Source organism: Rhagoletis pomonella, unplaced genomic scaffold (genome assembly GCF_013731165.1).
Source record: "Rhagoletis pomonella isolate Grant_MI unplaced genomic scaffold, Rhpom_1.0 Rhpom_scaffold_00004, whole genome shotgun sequence".
Classification (NCBI taxonomy): Eukaryota; Metazoa; Arthropoda; class Insecta; order Diptera; family Tephritidae; genus Rhagoletis; species Rhagoletis pomonella.
In genome coordinates this window covers 58646028-58668474 of record NW_023458558.1, presented here as the reverse complement: position 1 = coordinate 58668474, position 22447 = coordinate 58646028, and the positions used below count along the sequence as shown (strand labels likewise).

General features: G+C 36.3%; 1 protein-coding gene across 3 annotated transcripts in view; it reads left to right on the top strand.

Annotated features, from left to right (window-relative positions):
- LOC118737880 (retinol dehydrogenase 13) overlaps positions 1-22447 on the top strand; it is a 60957-nt gene that overhangs the window by 10593 nt on the left and 27917 nt on the right. For 2 of the 3 annotated variants that reach the window (XM_036468684.1, XM_036468685.1), the window contains exons 2-3: positions 14887-15527; positions 16170-16233. In XM_036468684.1, the coding sequence (XP_036324577.1) occupies positions 14894-15527; positions 16170-16233 (698 nt within the window). In that variant the 5' untranslated portion in view covers positions 14887-14893. Of the gene's footprint in view, positions 1-9845; positions 9993-14886; positions 15528-16169; positions 16234-22447 lie in introns of those variants that run through there. The other variant, XM_036468683.1, reaches the window with a different exon arrangement.

The window sequence follows — 22447 nt, the reverse complement described above, 5'->3', positions numbered from 1 at the left end:
ACATATATAAAAAAGTTTTTTAATTTTTTTTAGCTACGAATGCAGATAAGGTTGTTTTTCTGAATTCATTACAGCTCCCGGGGATGTCGCCATACATATTGCCACTCAATATTTCTGCGTCCATAACTGAGTAGTCCATTTGCAAACAGCGTTAAGTGAGTATTAAGCCATAAATTAAAAAAAAAAAACATCTACAACAACAGGTAACATCCAAATTATATATTTCTTTAAATAAATAAAAATAAAAATCGCAGTGTGGTAGTTTTTGGAAATTTTATATATAGAAATTAAATATAGCGAGTTTTGAAAACTAAGTTTTATATAGCCAGCTTTTTTAAGCTTTTCGCGTTCTCTCTTCCATGGAGGTTGGTCTGCTTCTTTTTTAAGACGTCTTTTACTAGGCTTTCTTGGAGTTTTCTAAGTTCATCAGAAGATGGAGACTTTTGAACATGTACATATAAGTACGTACAATAAATATTATAGCGACTTTTGAAAGTGTATATATACATACCGTAAGTATTATAGCGACTTTTTCCAGAATATATAAGGATTTTGCACTGTATTGTTAGTGGACATGAAACTACTTTAAATACTTGTACGTTAACCATCAAAAACTAAAAATCTAAAAAATTTACATAGCGCACTTTGCAAGTGGACTACTCAATTCATCTCCGAAATGTAAATTCTCCCCGATTCTGCAATGGAACCAGACTTACTGTAATTACAAAAATGCATGCACAATATGATTGAAGCGAAAATTCTCAATGGTAAATCAAGATCAATAGTAATAGTAGTGGTAATCAATGGCAAATCTGATTCCAAGAATCCATATCATCGCACTAGACGTACCATGTCATTTCAAATACTTGCAGTTGCCTGTCCACCTTGCGTTCTTAATGGCGATAAATGAAGGTTTGTGAAATAAATGTGGAAAATCCATGGCTTGTGTACGGCCATTGCATGGGACATATTCGCTAGTGGGATATCCGAAAAAAAAAAAACATTTATTTTTACACAAGGTGGAAAAAATATTATATGTATATCCCAAATCACTGAAATAAAATAACTGTTCAGCATATTTATATACATATTTATATCATGCGCCTATACCTACTTATGTACACACATATATAAGAGTATGCTACATAGAACGTTGGTATTTATTACGAGGGAAAGAATAGTAATACATATACATACATACAAACACTAGGCGACAAATGAAAGTGTACACCTTATTCTAATATAATTAGGGGATTCATTTAAACTCGTAAAGTCGTGAACTGTATAAAACTCGTAAGTTTACGAGACTATTATGGGAACGACCCCTTTGTGAAAAGGTGTAAAATGATTGTTTGACAGATCAACAAGAATTTTGCGATAACTAGCAGAAAACCTAAGTCAATACAGTTAGTGGATCAAATTCATTCATTCTTTTGGCTTATTATTATTTTTTTTTCATTATTGCATCATACATTTTAGTATACAAATTTCGACCCCCTCGGCAACACTGAAGTTTACGAGGTCACTTTCGCATCAAATTCTCCTCGTAATCTTACGAGGGGCTCGTAAATTGAGCTCCATATAAATTTTACAGACCTTTTACGAGGCTTGTAAATTTACGAGCTATACTAGGTTTACGAGGCTTTTACGAATTTAATGGAAGACCCCTAATATTTTGGCGAATACTGCGGCAATGCGAATCGAACAACAAGAAAATGGCAGAATGTTCGATGAAAGACGTAGAATATTCGACAGCAAGAAACGTCAAGTAGAGGAATACAGCGAGAGAATAAAAGAATGAGCGACACACGGCAGAACGTTTTAGAGTTGCCATGAGTGCGAGCGCAGGTATATAAGGCCGCTGCTACAGTTGCGAATCAGCAAACTACAAGTTCAGAGGTCAATTGTGTTAGCAAGTTTTGTAAAGTTCGTATCAATATTCTTAAAAATTTTAAACTTTTTATTCAGAACTTCTATAAAATTTTCGAGGATGCAAGTGCAAGTTTTAACCGGCTAAACATCGCGTTGATTTTTGATAATTTTTTGAATAAAAAGTTTAATATTTTAATGAACATTTTTTGAATTTTTGTGAACTTTATAAAAAGTGTGATTCATATGGTTTATCGAGCTGTAACCGCCAAAATAACGTAAGCGAAATTTTTTCAATTATTTTTTTTTTCGATGCAGAAATGCATCTAGATGCTCTAGGAATATTTCTGCATCAAAAACAACATTTTGAAAAAATGTCGCTTATTTTATTTTGGCGGTTGGGGCTCGTTATATAAAACACAATATTTTCATATATAATTAAAGCAGAAAATTGTTGATGAAAATAATTGTGAATATTAGAACAAGGTGTACACTTTCATTTGTCGCCTAGTGTATATGTAGATCCCCTATTGATAAGCACACCGGAAGCAAAAATTTAGTTTTCAACATTGTAGCATATTATACTAGACTTACTAGCATACATACATATGTGCATGTGTAAATCAACCCACAAGTATTTTTCATTTACAATTTTTACTATAGATAGATATAGAAATACATACTCAGCTAAGCATAAACTTCCATAAAGAGCCTGAGGTGCACGTCATTGCATCGTTGGCTTTTCTGTTTATTATAATTTTTTTTTTTTCATTTTCACATTCAACTACATTACAGCCATTTCCATACAGGCATACATTTGAATGCGTATTTGCCATTATTGGAATTATCAATTACACTGCCATTTCATAGGCAATCTTATCACAGTAATAACAACAATAGCAACAGCATCAATGCCACCATCAGCAATATCATTATTCGATGAAAGCTCAATCGAATCGTACATAATACAAAAGAACTAAAAAAAAACATGCTAGCCTTAGATTCAAATGCATCGAACTGCATCTACATAAGCACGAATAGTTCGCTGCACCACTGTGTGATGACAACTTATGAAAACTAAAAATTTGCAACACAAATGATTTTGCAATGGGCATGCCCAGTAAACCAAAGTCTAAAGCCTGCTATTGAATGGTCTCAGCTATTTTAAATACTTTCGTAGTGAATAATTCTACAATTCGAGGGCTTATATCAAGTATGACCTATCTACAGTTTTTTACAAAAAATAGATTCCCATACACCAATCCACCATAGACTTAACTGTCAAGCCCAGCATTCGGCCTTGTATACCGCTTGTCAGAAGAATTAACTATTGAACTTCAAAATCAAATTTGCAACCAGTGATGGCAGTTAAGCCTCAGATGGGGTTTAACATCAGGAATTAGCTTTTGTGTAAACTGCAAATAGGTCATATTGAATATAAGCCTTCGATATATTGTGCGGTGGGTTTGGGAACTGACACGTAAAGCAAATGTTCAATGAAAATTACTAAAAAGTATTATATGTTACCACCGTAGTCGATGGCAAGTATGTTGCATATCCGGACCCTTAAAGGGAGAAGGTGCACCTTCAGGCTGGTTAGTGTCCTGGGTAAGACTATAGCTGTCATCACCGATATCCTCTAAAAATGCGATAAACGTGGCGACAAAGGGGACAGATTTCTTAGCTGTGTACTGCCCTGCACTCAAGTGAATGATCATCTCACGGCAATATGCATCAAAGCGAGATTCTTTAATGCCTCACTCATTTTCGTCCACGCCTCCAAGGGAAAAAAAGGGTAAGGCTTCTAAAATCTTTTAAATGAACGCTTAGCGTAAACTTAGTAGCACTGCTCCCGTTCTGATATCAAAATCGTGCCACAGTGGGCAAGGAAGGGATCTTTAATAACGTTGTCGGAAAATTCACCCTCCTTGAAGAAAAAACGGGGTTCGAACCAAGATAGTATGTAGCAGCAGACTTCAACATAAGCAAATCCGAATGAAAACGGGCGACAAAGTCAAATATGCTGCAATAAACCAGTACTCCCGATGGATTTACGATTCGAGGGCCAAACATTGGCTCGGATCACTATCTTGTTTGAGCCTACAAAATAACACGCCTCTGTACAGCAAAAAATTTGCGATTAACAACACCAGAAGCCGAAAAGCTATAATCCCAATAGACATCCAAAATCCGTCCTACTGAATATCATTGAACCGACCAGAGTAGTTAAGGTGGAGCAGCCAGTCGAGATGCTGGAGCTTGCGGCTTTGGAAATTAGCTTTTCAGGTATGATGGCGGCGAGTTGACATAAAAGGCAAATTATATCCGTGCGCATTATTTGGTTTGTGCAAGCCATATGAAACTAATAGAGTATTTCATCATTCCATCTTCTGCTGTCCTCGTCGATTACCTCGGATCTGACCTGCGGATGAATAAAACTCTGGTTGGGCTCTTCCACCCATTATTGACCAGCAGGACAATGAGATGGGGCAGAAAATTCGCAGGTCCGTCAGGAAGCGCACTCTACTCCAATGGACAGTGACGGTGAATAACTGTGGTCACGCATGAAGGTGGAGGGAAATGTAATACTAATTGCGTATGCCGATCATGTTGCAATAGTTGTACGGAGGAAATTTCTACAAACTTTGCGCAATATCATGGAAACCGCTCTTACTTCACTAGTTACTTGGACTACAAACTTCGCTCTGGATGTAAACCCAGATAAAACTGAGTTGGTTTATTTTACCATACGGTGCAAAGTACTAGCTCTTAAACCCCTTATAATGGATGGTTCAAGACTGAAACTTAAACGCACTGCCAGGTATCTTGGGGTTGTTCTCGATCAAAAGCTGATATGTATTGACAACACAATGAAACGCATCAAGAAACAAATAAAGGATAGTAAACTGGAGCTACACGGCCATTGCTCAACCTAGCTTACCCTTAATAAATCAACAACGTTTAAACAAATTCAACGGGTACAGAGAAGTGAGGAGTTATGTGTAAGTGGATGTCTATACTTTCGACCTACTGAAGCTCTTAATGCTCCTTCATCTGCCTACGGTTGACGTAATTACTCGAGAGATAGTGGCTATTTCAGCCCTATGACTCAGAGGGGCAGGCTCGTGGATTCACGGTACATCTGGCTACTCAAAGCTCTTAGGGCCTTTGGTACTCTCACTAAAAACTACAAAATGACTACAGTATATTTTGCTTAGCTGCACATCCTTCTTTGCACGAAAAACTTGTGCACGTAATCGAAAAAGGCACTTAAGCGAATTTTCTTTACTACTTCAATGAGGAAGGTATCCGAATCCCTATGAAATTACTGCAAGCGAAATTTTTACCGAATGTTATCTAATTATCTATATAACTACATAAATTGATAGCCATTTTCGTTGTTCTGCGATATGAGCAAAATAAATAAAAGGTTGTAAAATTAGGTAATTGTAGGGCCAGTGCAGGTAAACGTAATACTTTCATTGATAATTCATACTAGTCGCACAATTTTTAAGGCAGGTATCGCCAATGTGCAGGTATGTTGAATGCATCTATCGGAGCAGTTTCCTTATAAATGTTAAAAAATAATGCTTTTGATGCGCATTTTCGGGTAGGTATCTTAAATGTGCACTTAAGCATAGAGGCAGCAAAGCAAAATATACCAACCCGACATAACTGGAACCCTAGGCCTTATCGCACACGCAACGCTATAAAAATGTATACGCATAGCTCCAACCTCGACGGAAAGATCGGAGAAGGAACTTATCCCTAGAGTTGAAACCATAAACGTCATTTCGGCTTCCTAACGAACTATAGTAACATCTATGTACAGGAAGCCACGTGGCATCTAGTCGAAAGACCTGAGAAGAAAAAAAACATGTTTTAATTTTTCTGATAGTCAAGCATCCCTGAAAGCACAAAACTCATGCACAGACCACACAAAGTTCCTCACTAAATGCCGAAGATCTCTGAAAGAGATGGCCCAGCATTATAGAATGCCTGCACACCGAGATATTGAGGAGAACGACAAAGCTGACGAATTGATAAGGAGAGCTGCGACTGCCAACATTCTTCCGAGAAAGGATATGGTAGGTATCCCAATGGGCACTTTTAAATGAACGGTGGTAAAACCTCTCCTTCTGTGAATCTACTTACATAGCCCTCTTCCGACAATAAATCTCACATCCGTACTAAATATTGCCGTATACTTTCTCAAAAGACTGATTGTCTTCCATGCTGTGATATTAGGAATTAGCGCGCCGGACTAGTGTCGCAGCTAGAGACGAAGTAAGTGTACAGCACCTCAACTGCCCCTGCACATAACTTAGCAGGAGACGACTACATAAGTTCGTAAAACCATCTCTACAAGACCTTGTGGAAGATTAATATAAAAGAATTTTATAAGTTAATTGTTTTAACGAAATGGTTTTATCCTGAGTGGCCTAACATTCACTTTGGGTTATTGGGTAATTTTTTATGTACATACATACATAAATTTGTATGTTTGTGTGTGTATATAGAAAACCCTACTTTGGCTAAAGCTTGCATGGAAATATAGCATTGCGTGTCGTAGCATTAGTTGACGGAGCAGACGGTGAGTGACGCGCCTCTTCTTTATCCAATCTATCTGTATGTCCACACGTTTGCCTGATGGCTTTTGCTAGTTGCTTTGCTGTGCACTCCATTTAAATTCAATTGCTAGCAGTTGCATTTTGCTTTCATTTAAATCTCTATGTATGTATGTATGGCAGCTTAACGATGCTGCATGGGTGCTGCTCGCTCCCCCAGTTGAGTACTATGGCCACACTTCCATTACGCTCACGGTAGCCCGCTCCTATATACCAGTACAACCCTACATACATACATACAATCTCTGGTCGCATTCTCGTACATAGTTCACTGCTCAGTTGTTGCGGGAATGTTAATTCTAAACGAAATTGTCGTGGTAAAATGGTTGAATCAAGAGCTAAATGCGGGTGAGAAATTTGGAAAGCATTGAGATATCTAAGCACTATGCGACTACACGGAATTTAAATGATTGCTTTGTAATTGTGAATGTACATAAAATTCACCGGTTACTCGCTATTCCATCCGGCGTGGAATGAGATTTGATGGAATACTATGTGCTAGTGTTCTATGTATTTAGTATGTGTACAGTGGGTGGCTGAGTGAAATTGAATAGAAAAAAATTGTAAAATGGCTCTAAAGAATTTATTCAGCATAAAACAAGGTATAATTCTCTAGGAAATTTTACGTCTGTCAGAGGGCGTCCTAATTCTGGACAGCGCCAGAATATTTTTCTAGTCAGATTTTTTTGGCTTTGACTGAAGTGAAAATGGATTTTTTTTTCTTTCAGTTTCCATATTAAATTCAAATAAAATAAATAATTTCTTAGTTCAATTGCTTTCGTAAAACTGGCAATAAAATCATTGCAACTAGCTGATGCGAATTTCGTTTCGTTTCGGTTCTGTTTTACTAGGTGAAATGCTGCAGCGAATGTCACCCGAGACGGCATCGCTCCCTTCGACAAAATTCGCTCAGCGGTTAGGTTCTGTGCAGAACCTTTTTAACAACAGTTATGTTGCGCACAATAAAAAGATGCTAAAAACTTATTCCATAATTATGTCATGAAATTCAGCTTTTTGAGTTCACAACATGCTAAAGCGTCATTTAAAACAAACCTGTAGAAAAAATATTTCAAACAACAAGATTTATAAATCAAAATGTCAATGCCTATAGGGTTAAAAAAGCTTCTTCTTCAATATGTTTATGAAGTGGGTTTTTTACCTATAAAATATAACAATTTATTGGTAGATCTACCCAATTTTTAAATATATTTTATTTTCTACCATTTTTAACAACAAAGGCTAAAAATCTCCCAATATTTTCCGAAAAGTGAGAAAAGAGATTTAAATGAACGCGGAGTATACATATTTTGCCATCGAACACACGTAGAATGAAAATTGAAAGTTAACTCTGACCACAACCAATTGCAAACTCTATCAGCTCTTTATGTAAATGTTTTTCGTTTGCAATACGTTTGTTTGTATCACTGCCCAACTAATGGGTTGGCAACCTCAAGCACTTCAAATTTAGTTTTAATAAAAAAAACTGTAGTGGAGAGTAATAGATTAAACCTTCTATTAAATAAATTCAGGGCCTGAATCACGACATCCGTGATCGAATCTATTTAAAATTTCTTTGTGAGTAATCGGCATTCGGTAGCGAGCTCCCTTTATAGTTTAAATTGTATTGGAGAGAAAAAAGTTGTAATTTTTATTTCCTATTCCTGCATCAAAAAGAGAAGCTTGAAAAAAAATGTCGCTTACGTTTTTTTTTTGAGGTTAGTGCACTATAATTCTATAGGCTTCTGTATAACAGATAAAGGTGCAGCTGTAACTAGCCCACAAAATTTTAGTACAAAAGAGTGCAAGTTTTAAGTGGCTGAGAATTCGCGTTGATTTTTAATATTTTTTCTTGCTGATGGCGCTAAGAATTTTTTTTCATAAATACATACATACATACATACATAAAGTGTACTAAGGATCACTTGCATTTTATACTTTTGTACTAAAATTTAATGGTCTATAAAACCGCATAACTAAAAATTTTCTAAAAGTTCAGAATAAAAAATTAAAAATTTTTGGAAGCCCAATAATTGTTTTAGGCTAGTTTTTGTTATGTAAATCTCATTTACAGCAACAGGAAAATCGATTTTCTTCAAAATGGCTAATATCTCTGCACTTTTCTCTAAAAAAATTTGTATAAACAAATGAAAGTTCCAAAATATGCCTTCACAAATCTCTTCTAGATTTCAAATCGGTTGAAAAATTAAGACGCTGTATTAGGCAATTCAATTAGTAAATTCCTGTTTAGCACCACTGTGCGCTCACAAGTATCTTTTTTTTCTTTTATTATTTTATTTCACTTAACAATAACTTAATTTATTTTTTTTATAACTCTACTTTCAATCCCACTGTAGCTGCAAAGCAACCATTTGAATAGCGGTGAGAGTAGTCTCCTAAAACCACAATTTTACGTGCGTTCAACAAGGCAATCGGCTTGTGGCACGTAGAAAGATGATTCTCAAATTTGATCTCGCATTCAACGCGCATAAGTGATTCGAACCGAAACGTATCGATCAAATAATAAAACAAAAAACTCAAAAAGAGCAAACAAAAACAAGAATACATATTTCATAACATTTCATAGTGTATTTATTGTGTTTATCGCGTGCATTCCTGTCAAGCCAACGCACTGGCATTTTTTTTTTGCAATTTTTTTATTGTTGTGCGTGCAGGCGTACGTGCACGCATTCTATTCAAAGCGTGTCCTGTACGCAGGCATATACTACGCATACCAACGCATGTGCACGCACACCCAGTAAAATATCTGGAATAGCTTCTTGTGGTCGCGTGTTTACGAAAGAAACGAATGTGGAATCGAAAGAAATTCGAAATTTCGCTTCTAGGAGGCATTACTTTTTAATATGGGCGGCAATGGCTTGCAGAGACTTTGCTTTCAAAATAATGGATTAAAGAAGTAGAAAAAAGTTTGTTTTGACATTCTAAGTAATACCTTGACGAAGACGTTTCCACATAAAGCGATTCAAGATTTTGTACCGGGAATGTATTTTAGAAGGCATTGCTTTAGAATGTCTAAAGCGTCTTTTGATTCTTTAACCCTTTACGGGTAATGCAAAGTCGTCCTCAAGCCATTATCGCCAATGAAATGCCCATGTTAAAATAGTACCTCCTAGAAGCGAAAAAGGAAGCGCTTACCAATTTTTTTTTCGATTCCACATTCAGTTATGAGATGATGGTTGTTATTTTGCTGGGTACATTTGTACGTACATATGTATGTGTTTATGTATGTTTACAAATATATTTCATTGGATAGCGATTTAGTAACGCAATACATAACTTTGTGCTGAAACGTGTTCGAATTTTAGTATAGTGCTTTTGTTGCTTTATTCAGCATTTCCTTGCTGAGCAGCAGCGCGGTAAAAGTGCCAACATTGCAAATATGGAAAAATTGATGTCGCTTTTTGAAAATGCTGACCCATTCAAAACGTGGTGGCCGACCATTGCGGCCATCGTTGTCGGCGTTGTCATAATGGTGCGGTAAGTGTGTGAAATCGTAATCATACAACATTCCATTTTCCATAACTATGGAAAAGCGTAATTAATTCTTTGATAGTTATGGTGAAAGTTGAAAAACTGCAAAATATTATTATTATTTTTTTATCATTATCCATAATCATACTGATGGGCATATGCAGTGGCGCGCAAATATTAATTTTTCTTTCGTTTATTTTATGTATATTATTTTTTTGTATAAAAGTGTAGCTCAGTATGCAACAAAAACCATGTAAGTACAAATTTCAAATTTTGTACAAAATCTCATAAAATTCGACAATGTTTCATCAACATTCTTAACGTTTTGTACAGAATTTAAAAAATTCAAGTTATGCAGTTTTGTAGTCCATTAAATTATAATTTTTGATTTTTTGTCATTTATTCCCTTCCATTCAATGTACATATGTATGTATGTTCGACAATTTTCTTATATGCAGAAAAATGTACAACACCGTTCTGAATAAAAATCATGTACAAAGTATGAAATCTAAACTTGAATTGTTTTTGTTAGATAGCCGTATTTAAAAAAATATTAACATAAAAAAAAACAATAGAAAAATACCTCAAACTATGCCGTATGTACATTAGGATGGCCCGAAAAAGTAAAGTCGGAATTTTAATGCTCTCACCCCCTATCTATATCAAAAAAAATATATACCCCTTTTTTATTTTCAAATCAAAAAATATTTAGAGATCGTTCAAAGCGCTTAAAGTTGTCCATGTATTTTATATGCGAAAAACAACTTTTCGTAGAAATGGTATAGAATTCTTAAAATCAATATTTTTTGATCCGTAACTCTGATTCTCTTCAAACAACTTCCAGTAGTAATACCCAATTTTTTGGTGGGCCTATAAAACAAAGTTACTATAAAAAAATGGTTAATAAATAATTACGCCTAATATTGGGAATCTCCTAAAGAGAAGCAGAGGTTTCCGATCGAAAACTATTCATTTTCAAGAATTCTCTACCATTTCTACGAAAAGTTGTTTTTTTGCTTTGAGCGATCTCTAAATATTTTTTTTTATTTCAAATTAAAAAATAGAGGCATAATTTTTTCCGATATAGAACAATCCTAGGGGGTGAGAGCATATAAATTCGGACCATACTCTTTAACATGCATTTTTGGACCACCATAATGTACATACATACGTATATTAATCGATATTTGTACATATATATGTAAATATGTATGTACTACTTAGGTGTGCAATAAGTGAAGTGAGCTGAAGAGGGAAAACATTGTGTAAATGGAAAGTTTATGGCAATGAAGGCAACAACTACTACTTCAAACTGAAAAACAAAATATGCACATATGTGCAATATATGGCTTTGTGTGTTCATAACTTAGTTTCATTCGCACATGTCAAATTAATTAATAGTTTATGTTCATAGGCTTGCCCCTCCAACTAATTAATTTTTTTTAATTAGTTGTTTAACATTGTCAGCTATTTGATGAATAACAAGTAAACTCAGACTCAATTTTTCTACAGGCGAAATGAACTTTACCTCCTAACCGAATTGGCTGTGTCAGTGGAGGAAATCCTAAATCCCATAGAAGTGTCGGTAGAGTAGACTACCATTTAGGATTTTGACAACTATAATGATATATCCATATTGGTAATATTTCCTTTTCCTTTCCTTGAAACGTTTAATTAGGCGAAAAAGTGTCGAAATTACTCATTTTTTCATTGTCACTTGAAAAAATCATTATTGATTTTTTTTAAACAACTTTGCGAAGTTTTCAATATTCATATAAGAGGCAATGGACGTTGGCACCAAATACAATGTATCTGTGAAATTTCAAGAGTATGCAACCAAATTAAAAAAATGGTAGAATGCAGAATACTTGTAGCAGCTATTTTGTAATTTTTGAAATTTAACGATTTTTTTATTTAAATAATTTTATTTAATTCAAAATGTTAAAATTAGACAGTGTAAATGTTCTTCTTGCCAAAACTAACGAATCCAGTGTAATAAAACTAGCGTGTCAACAAATGAAAAAAATGACATTGAGGAAAAGATTACTATGATTTGAGAAACTAAAATTCCATTTATACATACAATTTTTTTGGCAAACTCGAAATTCAATCTAAAATTGTTATATACATGAAGAAAGTAATATATGTATATGTGTGTAAAAATCTTAAACGCGAATATTTATTTACTTTTAAATAATATGATTTTTAAGTTAAGGTGTGCGAGTAAACATGTTACATAGATGGGAGATTCCATGGGAAACTTAACCTCAGAGCACAAAATTTTTTCTTTATAAAAATAACAAATCAACCAAAAATAACAAATTACAGCTTTAAATGCATTTTTATTTCCTTTGTTTACGTTTTGAAATCAAGTTCTAAGTAAATTTTTTGAGTGAGTTTCGAATAGGTTGTGTTGAAAGTACTGTCAAATAATTTGCGATTCTTAATTGAAGTGTTTGGTAAGAAAACTATGTAGTAGAACACATCAGCGTATCAGAAATAAATTCGCAGATTTCCGTAAAATATATCTGCCCCAAAAAGCGGGTTCTTTTTTTGTCGCACCCGTGACAGAAAAAGTTAATCAAATTTTTTCCATATAAAAGTAAGCTGGAATTTTTTTCGTATTTTGTAATAACTCATATAAATAGTTTATCAAAATGTAGAATTGTTGAGTACTTTATACTTGAATTTAAACAAGAAAGAAAATGTTTTCTGTACAAATGTCCAACCCGTAACCGTGGAATCGTCCAGATAACTTCTTATGGTGGTACAGGGCGTTATACGTTACATACGCAACTACGGGTATATAAACACGAGTGGTTATTTTTACTTTTTTAGTATTTTTTTTTTATTATTTAAATGCGATTTAAATGGAATCTTGTTCTATGCGTCCATGTAATAACTCATGAGATTAACTCATATAGTACATACAATACTAGAAAATTTTCGCAGTGCCATTTTTTTTTTAATTTCACATAAACTATTGCAAAGAATTTTATTTTAACAACATTTTTTAATACTTATTAAAAAAATCGTGAGTTTTTGATTTTTTTTTTCGAAAAAATTAAAATGGCACTTTTCAAATTAAAAATTTTTGTTATAGAGTTTAAAGCTAATTTCTTTTTAATGCAGTCTAAAAAGCTTTTGGGGAAGTTTCAGATTTAAACGTCAAGTAGTTCACATATTAGAAAGATGCGCTCGGTTGGACGCCCGCATAGAGAAAAGCAAGGGTGTTCAAATTATCTCTGCCACCTAGGTGGTGGAAATATGAAAACAGACTTAAAATAACGAAATACAGTATTTTAGACAAATAAGGAGAAATTTAGAGGTGACTCGAGTCGACTAAAATCTTGAAAACTTTGGTTGGCGATTTATTGTTTCATTTCCTGTCTGCTTGCCATATGCATATTTTGCACCGCTAAGCGCGTTTGGGACATTTGACGTGAAACGCCCCATATATATATATATATATATATATGTATGTATATTTATGTACAGTAAAATTAAGAAAATCATCAAATTTTCCACAAAATGTCAAACCTCTTATTCGGAATTTTTGCCAAAAATCGACGGTATTTTTTAGCGACTTCAAACTTTGCACTTCATTATAATAAAATTGAATGGACTATAATATGAAACTGCGTGCTCAAAAAAATTCCAATAATTCTGAATGAAAAGTGTGAAATTTTGATTAAAAGTTTACAATTTTTATTTAATTTTCACAAAGTTGAAAACCTTGAGTTATATGGATTTTGTTGCAGTATGAACTATATATTTATTAAAAATGTATACAATTTAAACAAAACAAATTTCTTTCAAAATATGGGCTAAAAATAACTGTACGATTTTGACTGGCACAAACTGTATCTACTTTATCGGATTAAACAGCAGCTTCGAGTGGTAGGTTTAAGTATTAATTATGCTTAACGCTTCTGAAACATGTCAAAGAGAGACGTGACAATTGAATTTACCGAAACAATACTGACTGGATGTCACTATAATTGCTACACCGCAACATGCAACTTACATGCAAGCTAATACCCTGTAGGGAAAGCTCTTAGCTGAGAACTAGAATGCTAACAGTTTGCATTTCAGCTAAACTAGTTAATGTAGCGACTGGTATTTTTAACAATGGTGATGTCAATTGTCCGCTCCTGCATCAGTACTCTACCAGTAGAAATACTAGTAGCATCATACCAGTTGATGGATAGACTGCCAATTCACCCAATGCAAAGACAGATGTCGCTGATCGCATAAGTTATTCGAAATCTTCGAAATGGTAGGCTTTGGCACATACATAAGTACTAGTTCATGAACTGGTATTTTTACTGGCTGGTTTGGCATTTCACTACGGAAACTGGTATAATTTTATTTCATGACGAACTGGTATGACTTCAATCCTTAAATAATAGTTCATGAACTGGAATTTGTGCGTGCTAGTTCAGCTTTTCACTGCAGGGTATTTACACACCACTCTATGTGTGTATGTGTGCATGTATTTGCGCATGTAGTGTTGCGGTTAAAACAGGAGGCTAAATGTCACATGGCTTGTCCAAAGTGTTCATCAATTAACGATTTTACGCACTATCGCCTGAGCGCAAAACAGCCATTTTCAATTGTGTATATAGCACATACTAAATACTTACATAGATGTACATACATACGTATGCAGTTTGGCACAAGCGTGGCGCCACAGTCGGGGAGTGCGCATTCAAGCGACTAACCACGTAACCATATTTGTTGCAACAGCACTGAGGCCAAAATTAAATTGTTGTTTATCCAACTATTCGCCGCATTTGTACAAGTATTTTGCATATCGTGTGGCAAGTGCTCACGTTTCCCCCAACCGCTTGCAACAGCTTACTCTAATTCCATTATTCCTTCACACTTCTCTTTACAGCACACTGATGAGCGGCCAACGCTGCCCCAACGACAATCAAATACGCGATCAAATTGTCGTCGTTACTGGCGCAAATAGTGGCGTTGGCTTTGAGATTGCTAAAGCGTTGGCATCGCGTGGCGGCCGTATTGTGTTGGCTTGCCGCAACATAGCCGCAGCGGAACGCGCCGCAATTGTTATCAAGCGCGAACTTGCCTGCCAACATATCAGCCCGAATGCCGCCGCTGAGGAGTTATTTGTGGAGGCGCGCTATCTGGACTTGCGCTCCTTCGATAGTGTACATCGTTTTGCGCGACGCATCACCGGCGAATTCGAGCGCATCGACGTGTTGATAAACAATGCGGGCATTATATTCGCACCGGTTGGCGCACGTACCATCGACGGCTTCGAGGAACATCTGCAAGTGAATTATATATCTCATTTTTTGCTGACACAACTGCTATTGCCGCACTTGCGACGCTCACCCAGCGGCGGACGAGTGGTGAATGTAACAGCACATGCTCATGCTGCGGCCAAAATCGATTTCGACGATCCGCTAAATGTGGGCACGTGGGCGGTGAATTTCCATGCGCGGGATGCCTTCGCCCATTCCAAGCTGGCAGTAATGCTGGCAACGCGTTGGCTAGCGCGCCAACTGAAAGGTAAGTACACAGACATAGGGATAGAGGCTTCCGCCTACGATAGGTGGGCGATACTTTAAAAGTAGGACAAAAGAATGGTACTCAAAAGAATTTTTGGCAGGTGGTGCGCGTGCATAGCAAGTATACACAGATACATATGTGTGTGTGTGTGTGTGCGCGCGTGTTTAATATGAGTACACTTTGGCAGTATTAGCGCAATATTGTGCAACACATTGTTGGGTCGCAAAAGTTTTGGCAAAATGCCTCTCAGTCACGCCGTCAAAATAACAACAACCAAATGGGTATCAAAGCGCGGCCTTTTATACGAACATGATTTTTTATTTTGTTTTGGTGTTTCGGGTGGTAGGCGCAGCGGCCTTCATCATATTTGAATAGTCCGTTACTTTGTTAGCTTAGCTGTTGCCAGCGCTTGTAGCCTCTTTGAGGTTGTTTGCTGTTCTTTATTGCCTTTGTTTGCTTGTTGTTTTGGCTGGGCGTGTTGCTTGTTGCCCTTGCATACAACTTTAACACATTTTGGCAAAGTGATTTTAATTGAGTTTAAATCGTTTTTGCGCTTTTCATATTTTCATTTCGCTTTACTTTTGTTTGCTTTCGTTTCGTGTTTGTGTGTGTTGTTCATACGCTTTATTTTGCCATTTGCAGGCACTCCTCTAACCGTCAATTGTTGTACACCTGGACTTGTTCGTAGCACCGGTCATTTGCGCAAGTAAGTCAAGCGAGCACGGAAAGTAATTTATATTTCGCTCCTTTGAGAAATAGCTTCATATTTTAGGAATAACTTATATTGACTGCATGATCTTTTATAATTTTAGTTTTCATTATATACTGGCCCAGAATTTCTTTGGAGCTTGAATTGATATTAAATAATATTCAATCGAATCAAATATGTAACAATTCGGAGTTCGATGCTCCAGTATTAAAAAGCGAGTTAATAATAAATTTAGATGTATCAGAGAACTGTGTAGGGTCTTAAAATTTTGTTGAAAATAATAAGAAATCGTTTTATTTTCATCCCAATGGCTTACTGTTGATTTTTTTTTTATTAAATGAATTTATTAAAATGCTTAAAAGGCCTTTTCCCCAAATTTGTTCGAGAAATTAAACGAATACTGTGTCCTTCGAAGGACAATTGCCAACTTTGGCAACTATTTTATCCGTCTTTCGAAAGACTAGTTGAAAGATCTGCTAACGAGGAAGTCTTAACGTTTTTCTGTTTGTCTTTTAGCAATAAGTTTTCTAAAAATTAAATTAAATTAAATATATATATATATAGTTTTACATCACCGATCGCCTGATCTTTTTATTTAAGGCTAGTTAATGCTGGGAATACATACCGCATGCTTGGAGGAAGTTGTCCGTGTTATTTATTCATAAAGCGGAAGCAGGTCACTTGACTTATATAAATCATAAACCTATAAGCCTGATTTCCTTCACTCCCAAAATTTTAGAGATACTGTTAAAGAAACTTGGAAAGGAGAAACTTGACATTGCCACTCACTCAAATCACAGATAATTTTTTTAAGTCAAAGGGAAATCAATGGATTCGGCCTTACAGTACTGCGGGCTTTCGCTAACACTGCCAATGGATATTGGTCCAAAGAATCTTAGACGCTCCTTTTATTGGTTGTATCGACGCTATGTTTCGTGAGCGTTAGCCAAGATCGTTTTTGGACAACACACAAGTAAAGAGCAGAGCCATGAGAGGCTGTCTGCAGGGAGGGGCCCTCTCTCCCTTGCTTTGGTCACTTGTGGTGGGCGATCTCTTAATCAGACTACGTGAGTGTGGTTACGATGTTGTGGAGTACGCAGATGGCCTAGCAATTATAGTTACGGGAAAATTCAGCAGCACTGTCTCAGAAGTTATAGGTGCTGCATTTCGCGTGGTCTCAAACTGGTGTGCCAATGAGGGATTTGGCATAAAACCTCGGTCGTTCTGGTATCGTTTATAACGAGGTATAAACCAAACCTCTTTTGGGTCATTCTTGAAGGGATAGTGCTTGAATGCTCCAATGAGGTCAAATGTCTGGGATTTAGGTTAAATAAGAGTCTTAATTGGAACTTTTATCTTGAGAGAACGGTTGCTAAAGCCACATGGGCCATGTGGGCCTGCAGAAGACTTTTTGGTAGGAAATGTTGTTTGAGCTCAAGGCTGATATGAGGGGCTCTACCGTATGATCGTCCGTCCGATTGTGTCTTATGCATCCATAGCATGGTGGCAGAAGACTCTGCAAAAAATTAACATACTTTGCCTTAACAAACTGGAAAGATTGCCATGCCTATACGTCACTGGATCTATAGGAATGGACTCAACTTCATATTTTTTTTTTAAGAAACAGCAGCTACGAGGGAGCTGCCATTTCGACTAACTAACGACGGCTTCTTCACGAAGAAACTTCATGCAGGTATTCTTTGAAAGATACTGTTTTTGGAAATATGCGGAATCTCCGATTCCATAGCTAAAGAGGCCTTCTTTAGCAGAAAGTTCCAACTGATAATCGCCGATAGCGAAGACTGGGAAAATCGGCTCCTTGCACTTGATCTCAGATACGTACACTGGTACACAGACGGTTCAAGGATGGAGGACAGAGCAGGTGCATGTATTTTTAGACCTAGCATTAAACTTGCAATTCCCATGGGCCAATGGCCCACGGTATTTCAGGCTGAAATAGTCGCAATTTTAAACTATGCAAAATTAAACCTTGAAAAGAGTGCGCTTTTCTAATTGCCTTTCAAATAGGACTATGCAATTCAGGCTGGTTAGACACGCCAAAAAATTTGGCAGCGAAAAACACGGTAACACCGAGCTGTGTACCAAGCCATTGCGGAGTCGAATGCAATTAGGTCGCCGACGAGTTTACACGGGAGGGATTGCTAACGACAGTTTGGAAACTTGAACTATTCTGTGACCTCAATTGGTTCTATTCGAAAGCCATAATTACTGAGTGGGTACACTCTGAATGTAGCAAGTACTGGGGAGCAGTGGGGGGCCTTAGAAAAGCCATGCTCTTCGGTTAATGTTTCAACATAAACAGACCACTTCCACTTGCACCGAATACAAAAAAACATAGTAGCATTGCAGGCAAAGATAAGGTCGATGAATTAGCGAAATAACGAGTCTATTTGGAAGAATCCGAGGCTGCTTCATTTCAAGAGGAATTGGTTTGCGATTTCTTGGACTGGCAAGGCGGATGTTGTCGGACATATGAACTTGCAAAATAACTAGGGAATTCTGAGCTGACTATTATAACAGGACGAATACACTAGACCTGCTTAATACAGCGCGGGCAGAATTGTAGCAACCATTAAGGGCCGCAGTCCCATTAGAAAGGAGCTTCCGGTGAGCAAATATCATTTTTTGGCACAAAAGTCAGTTACGAGATTTAGCAGAACCACGATATGCGGTTTTGAACTATAAACGACGATAGGTATTTGGCATTCCTACGAAAGTGCATCAAAATGGCGCAAAATGCGCTAGTTATATTATAGTAGTACTATGAAGCACTGCAACCAACTAATTAACCAACCTTTGCCACTTGCAAACTGCTTTTAAGACAATTTATCTATGCTCACGCAAGCGAGAGATAGATGCTAACTACGAACTTGCGGACTTTTAGATAAACTTGCGCTAGGTGGGTTTGAAAGAGGCCTCGAATCGTATATTTTGCTTCAACAGTCCACTTCTTCTTCTTCTTTATTGGCGCTGTAACCACCTAAGCGATTTAGACCGTGTCCAAAACAGCAAGCCAGTCGCTTCTTATCAGTGCCAACTGACGCCAATTAAAAATGCTAAGTGAAGCCAAATTCTTCTCCACGCGGGATTTTAATTCGCTCTAAATCGTTTTAAAGTTTATACAGCTCATCCTTAAATCGTCTGCGGTATTCGTCATCGCCAACGCACAAAGGCCCGTAAACCTTAAAATTTGGAAAATACCAAATATGTGATAAATACCTGATTTAATTTGTATACTAATAGGCTCGTCTGATCTGAGTTTAAAGATGCGAATAAAACTAAGGTATTCCATTTTTCTAGCCCAACGTTTCGCTAATACTTTTTAGCATCTTCAGGGGCAGTTTGTTTATTTGATGATTGTCACAAACTAATGAGATACAAAACATATTAAAACATAACCATAAAGCAAGAAAAATTTAAATAAAGACAATTAAACATATTAAGTATAGGTACAAACCAACTCACACAATTCTTTCGAATATTTAAAGAAATTTGAAATTAATAACATGAACACATTTAAATTTCGGTGACTAATAAAACATTAAGAACAAAAAACCTTTACCAAATACGCATGTATATGTTCACTGAAAATCAATACATTAGTTGCGTTCGCGTAGCTGTTAATTGTTCTTGTTTAACCAAAACTTACAAGTTTTTGCGTTCGCATACGCAAAAAACTTGCAAAGTAGGGGAAATTGAGAGAGCAAAGTGACATTTCATTTTGAGGGGAAGCTGCTGGTTTCTGCTGGAAAAATTTTCGCCAACAGCAATTTGCCAACAGGAAAACAGCTGATCAAAAACAGCTGGTTGGCATTTACGCAAATCACAAAATTGAATTTGGTGGTTTGGAAGTTAAAAATTACAAAATGCGACTAATTAAACTTGTAAGAAATAAGTAGTTATTCGTTTAATCAATAAACTGTGTCAGTATAACACTTTGTGATGACTTTTCGCGCGTTTTAAATTTAACACTTTTCAACGTAAACAAAAATTATATCAGCTGTTCGTCTAACTTGCAAGTTTCTGCAAATTATCTGTTCGCGTACTATTTTGGATATTTTTCTCTTGTGAGAGAACAGATGACATTTCGCCGGAATTTGGCAGTTGGTTGGTTTTTACTGGAGATTTTAAACGAACGCACTATTATGGTAGCTTTGTCAATACTTATTTTAATAAACATGAAATATAAGCGGCCGCTATGTTGTCTGTATTTTCTTTTTATTGTTTATCGTATTTTCTCGTTCCTCCATAATCCTCAGGCTCTCTAGTGTATATCTGGTTGCTTGTCTCTTTTCACGGTCAATAATTTTCGCGTTTGCAAAATCAGCTGAGTGTCCGCTTGATATAATGTGTTGTGCTAGTGCCGTTCTGAGGAATCTATTTACGAACATAAGGTATCCACACACCTATGCGATTCTGTCGGTGCGAATCTGTCCCGACAAAAATTACAAAAATGCCGACCATAGTTTTAGATGACGAACCACACACTTAGGCGATTTGGCTGCAGCGATTTATTCGAACATTCACAGTTCTTCTTTTTGTCGTGCCGAAATGACAGAATGCCGCGTTTTGAGAACTAAAAAGGTCAGTAAACGGATTTTGTAAAGTTAAAACAAAAGAAAACGAAACGTGTTTATTGTAGAAATGCTAAGAATAAAATTTGTTGTTGAAAAATATATTTTGTTTGTTTATAAAATGACATTTTTCACTGAGATAGAATCGCACAGATGTGTGTGTTCTTGCGTTTTCGAAGTAGTCAACTCTGTAGCATCAAAAATGGTGCGTATCCGCTCCGACGGAATCGCACAGGTGTGTGGTGCCTTTATAGTTTTTTTAAACTTCCACCAGAGGGCGCAACAGTGAACATTTTCCCATTTTCTTCGAAACCAATTTTCGCAATTTGGCAAACTAAAAATTGGTTTTAGACCAATGGTTTCTTCGGCAAATTTGCTCTACGAACATAGTCAAAAAAATTTAGCCACCCTAATGTACGTACATAGATTCAAATGCACATATGTATGTATGTATGTATGTACGTACATATATATACTTTCATACCTCTAACATCGCCTAATTGCTGTTTCTTACGCATGAGAGACAATTTATTTCACCCCAATGGACCAATTCTCGATTATCTTGATTTTATGTAAATAACAAATGAACGCCAAAAGCAACTAATGCAAAATAACATATTCCTTGTAAGTGAAAATCATAAATTGTGTACAAAACAGCAAAAAGGATTAACAATTGTATTTTAAGTGCGTGCGTGTGTGTGATTGCGTAAAGGCATTTGCATTTAATTGCCTGTGCGCTTGAACCTTCAAATTGCAACTTCTGCAGATATGCACTACACTGTGGCAACAACAAAAATGGTGTATGTTTTTGTTGCTAATCCTTCAGCATTCTGCTGTTCCTGTGTCGGCTGCCATACATTTATTAACGAACCGACAGGGCATAAATCTTTTTGCCAAAACAACGATCAATCTGAGGCTGCGAGCAGCCGTTTGACGATTGACGAAAAGCGGAAAAGCGGAAAAAGGAGGGCGGGCGCTCGCGTCTCGAGATGGCAAACAATTTGTATGAAGGAAAGCTCTTAACATTTCCCCCGTATACTGCGGTGCTTGCTCGCATGCACTACTACAGACATTCATATATGTATGTATGTATGTATGTGAATTGGTACTTGCTGCACTGTAGCATAGTTTGGGGCATCAAGTGACGCAACTGCAAATTGCTTTGGGTCGCCGTTTCCGCCATCGCCGCTGCCACAACCATTGTTGGCAGTTGCATGTTTGTGGTGATGCTGTTGGTGTTCTCGGTCTATCAACGAGCTGGTTATTGTGCCGTTACAGCAAAATGTGTGTGAGGTTGATCGCAGCAGCGCACAGTGGGATTTCGGCCGAAACATTTCAGGTCTTTGAATATTCAATTATTTTATTTTAATGGTATAGCGCCATAGCCGCAATATTTGCATAAGAAAAATTCATTATAACTTTTTAGGAAAGTGACAATTGTATAACAAATAAAAGTTATACAAGTGAGAAGAATTTTATTTTACTAAAATTTATTGAGGTTTTTATAATAATTAAAGATCGGTAACTTTTCTTTCGATAAAAAAAAGCTCATATTTGCGATCTCAATGTGTTTTTATAATAATTAAAGATCGGTAACTTTTCTTTCGATAAAAAAA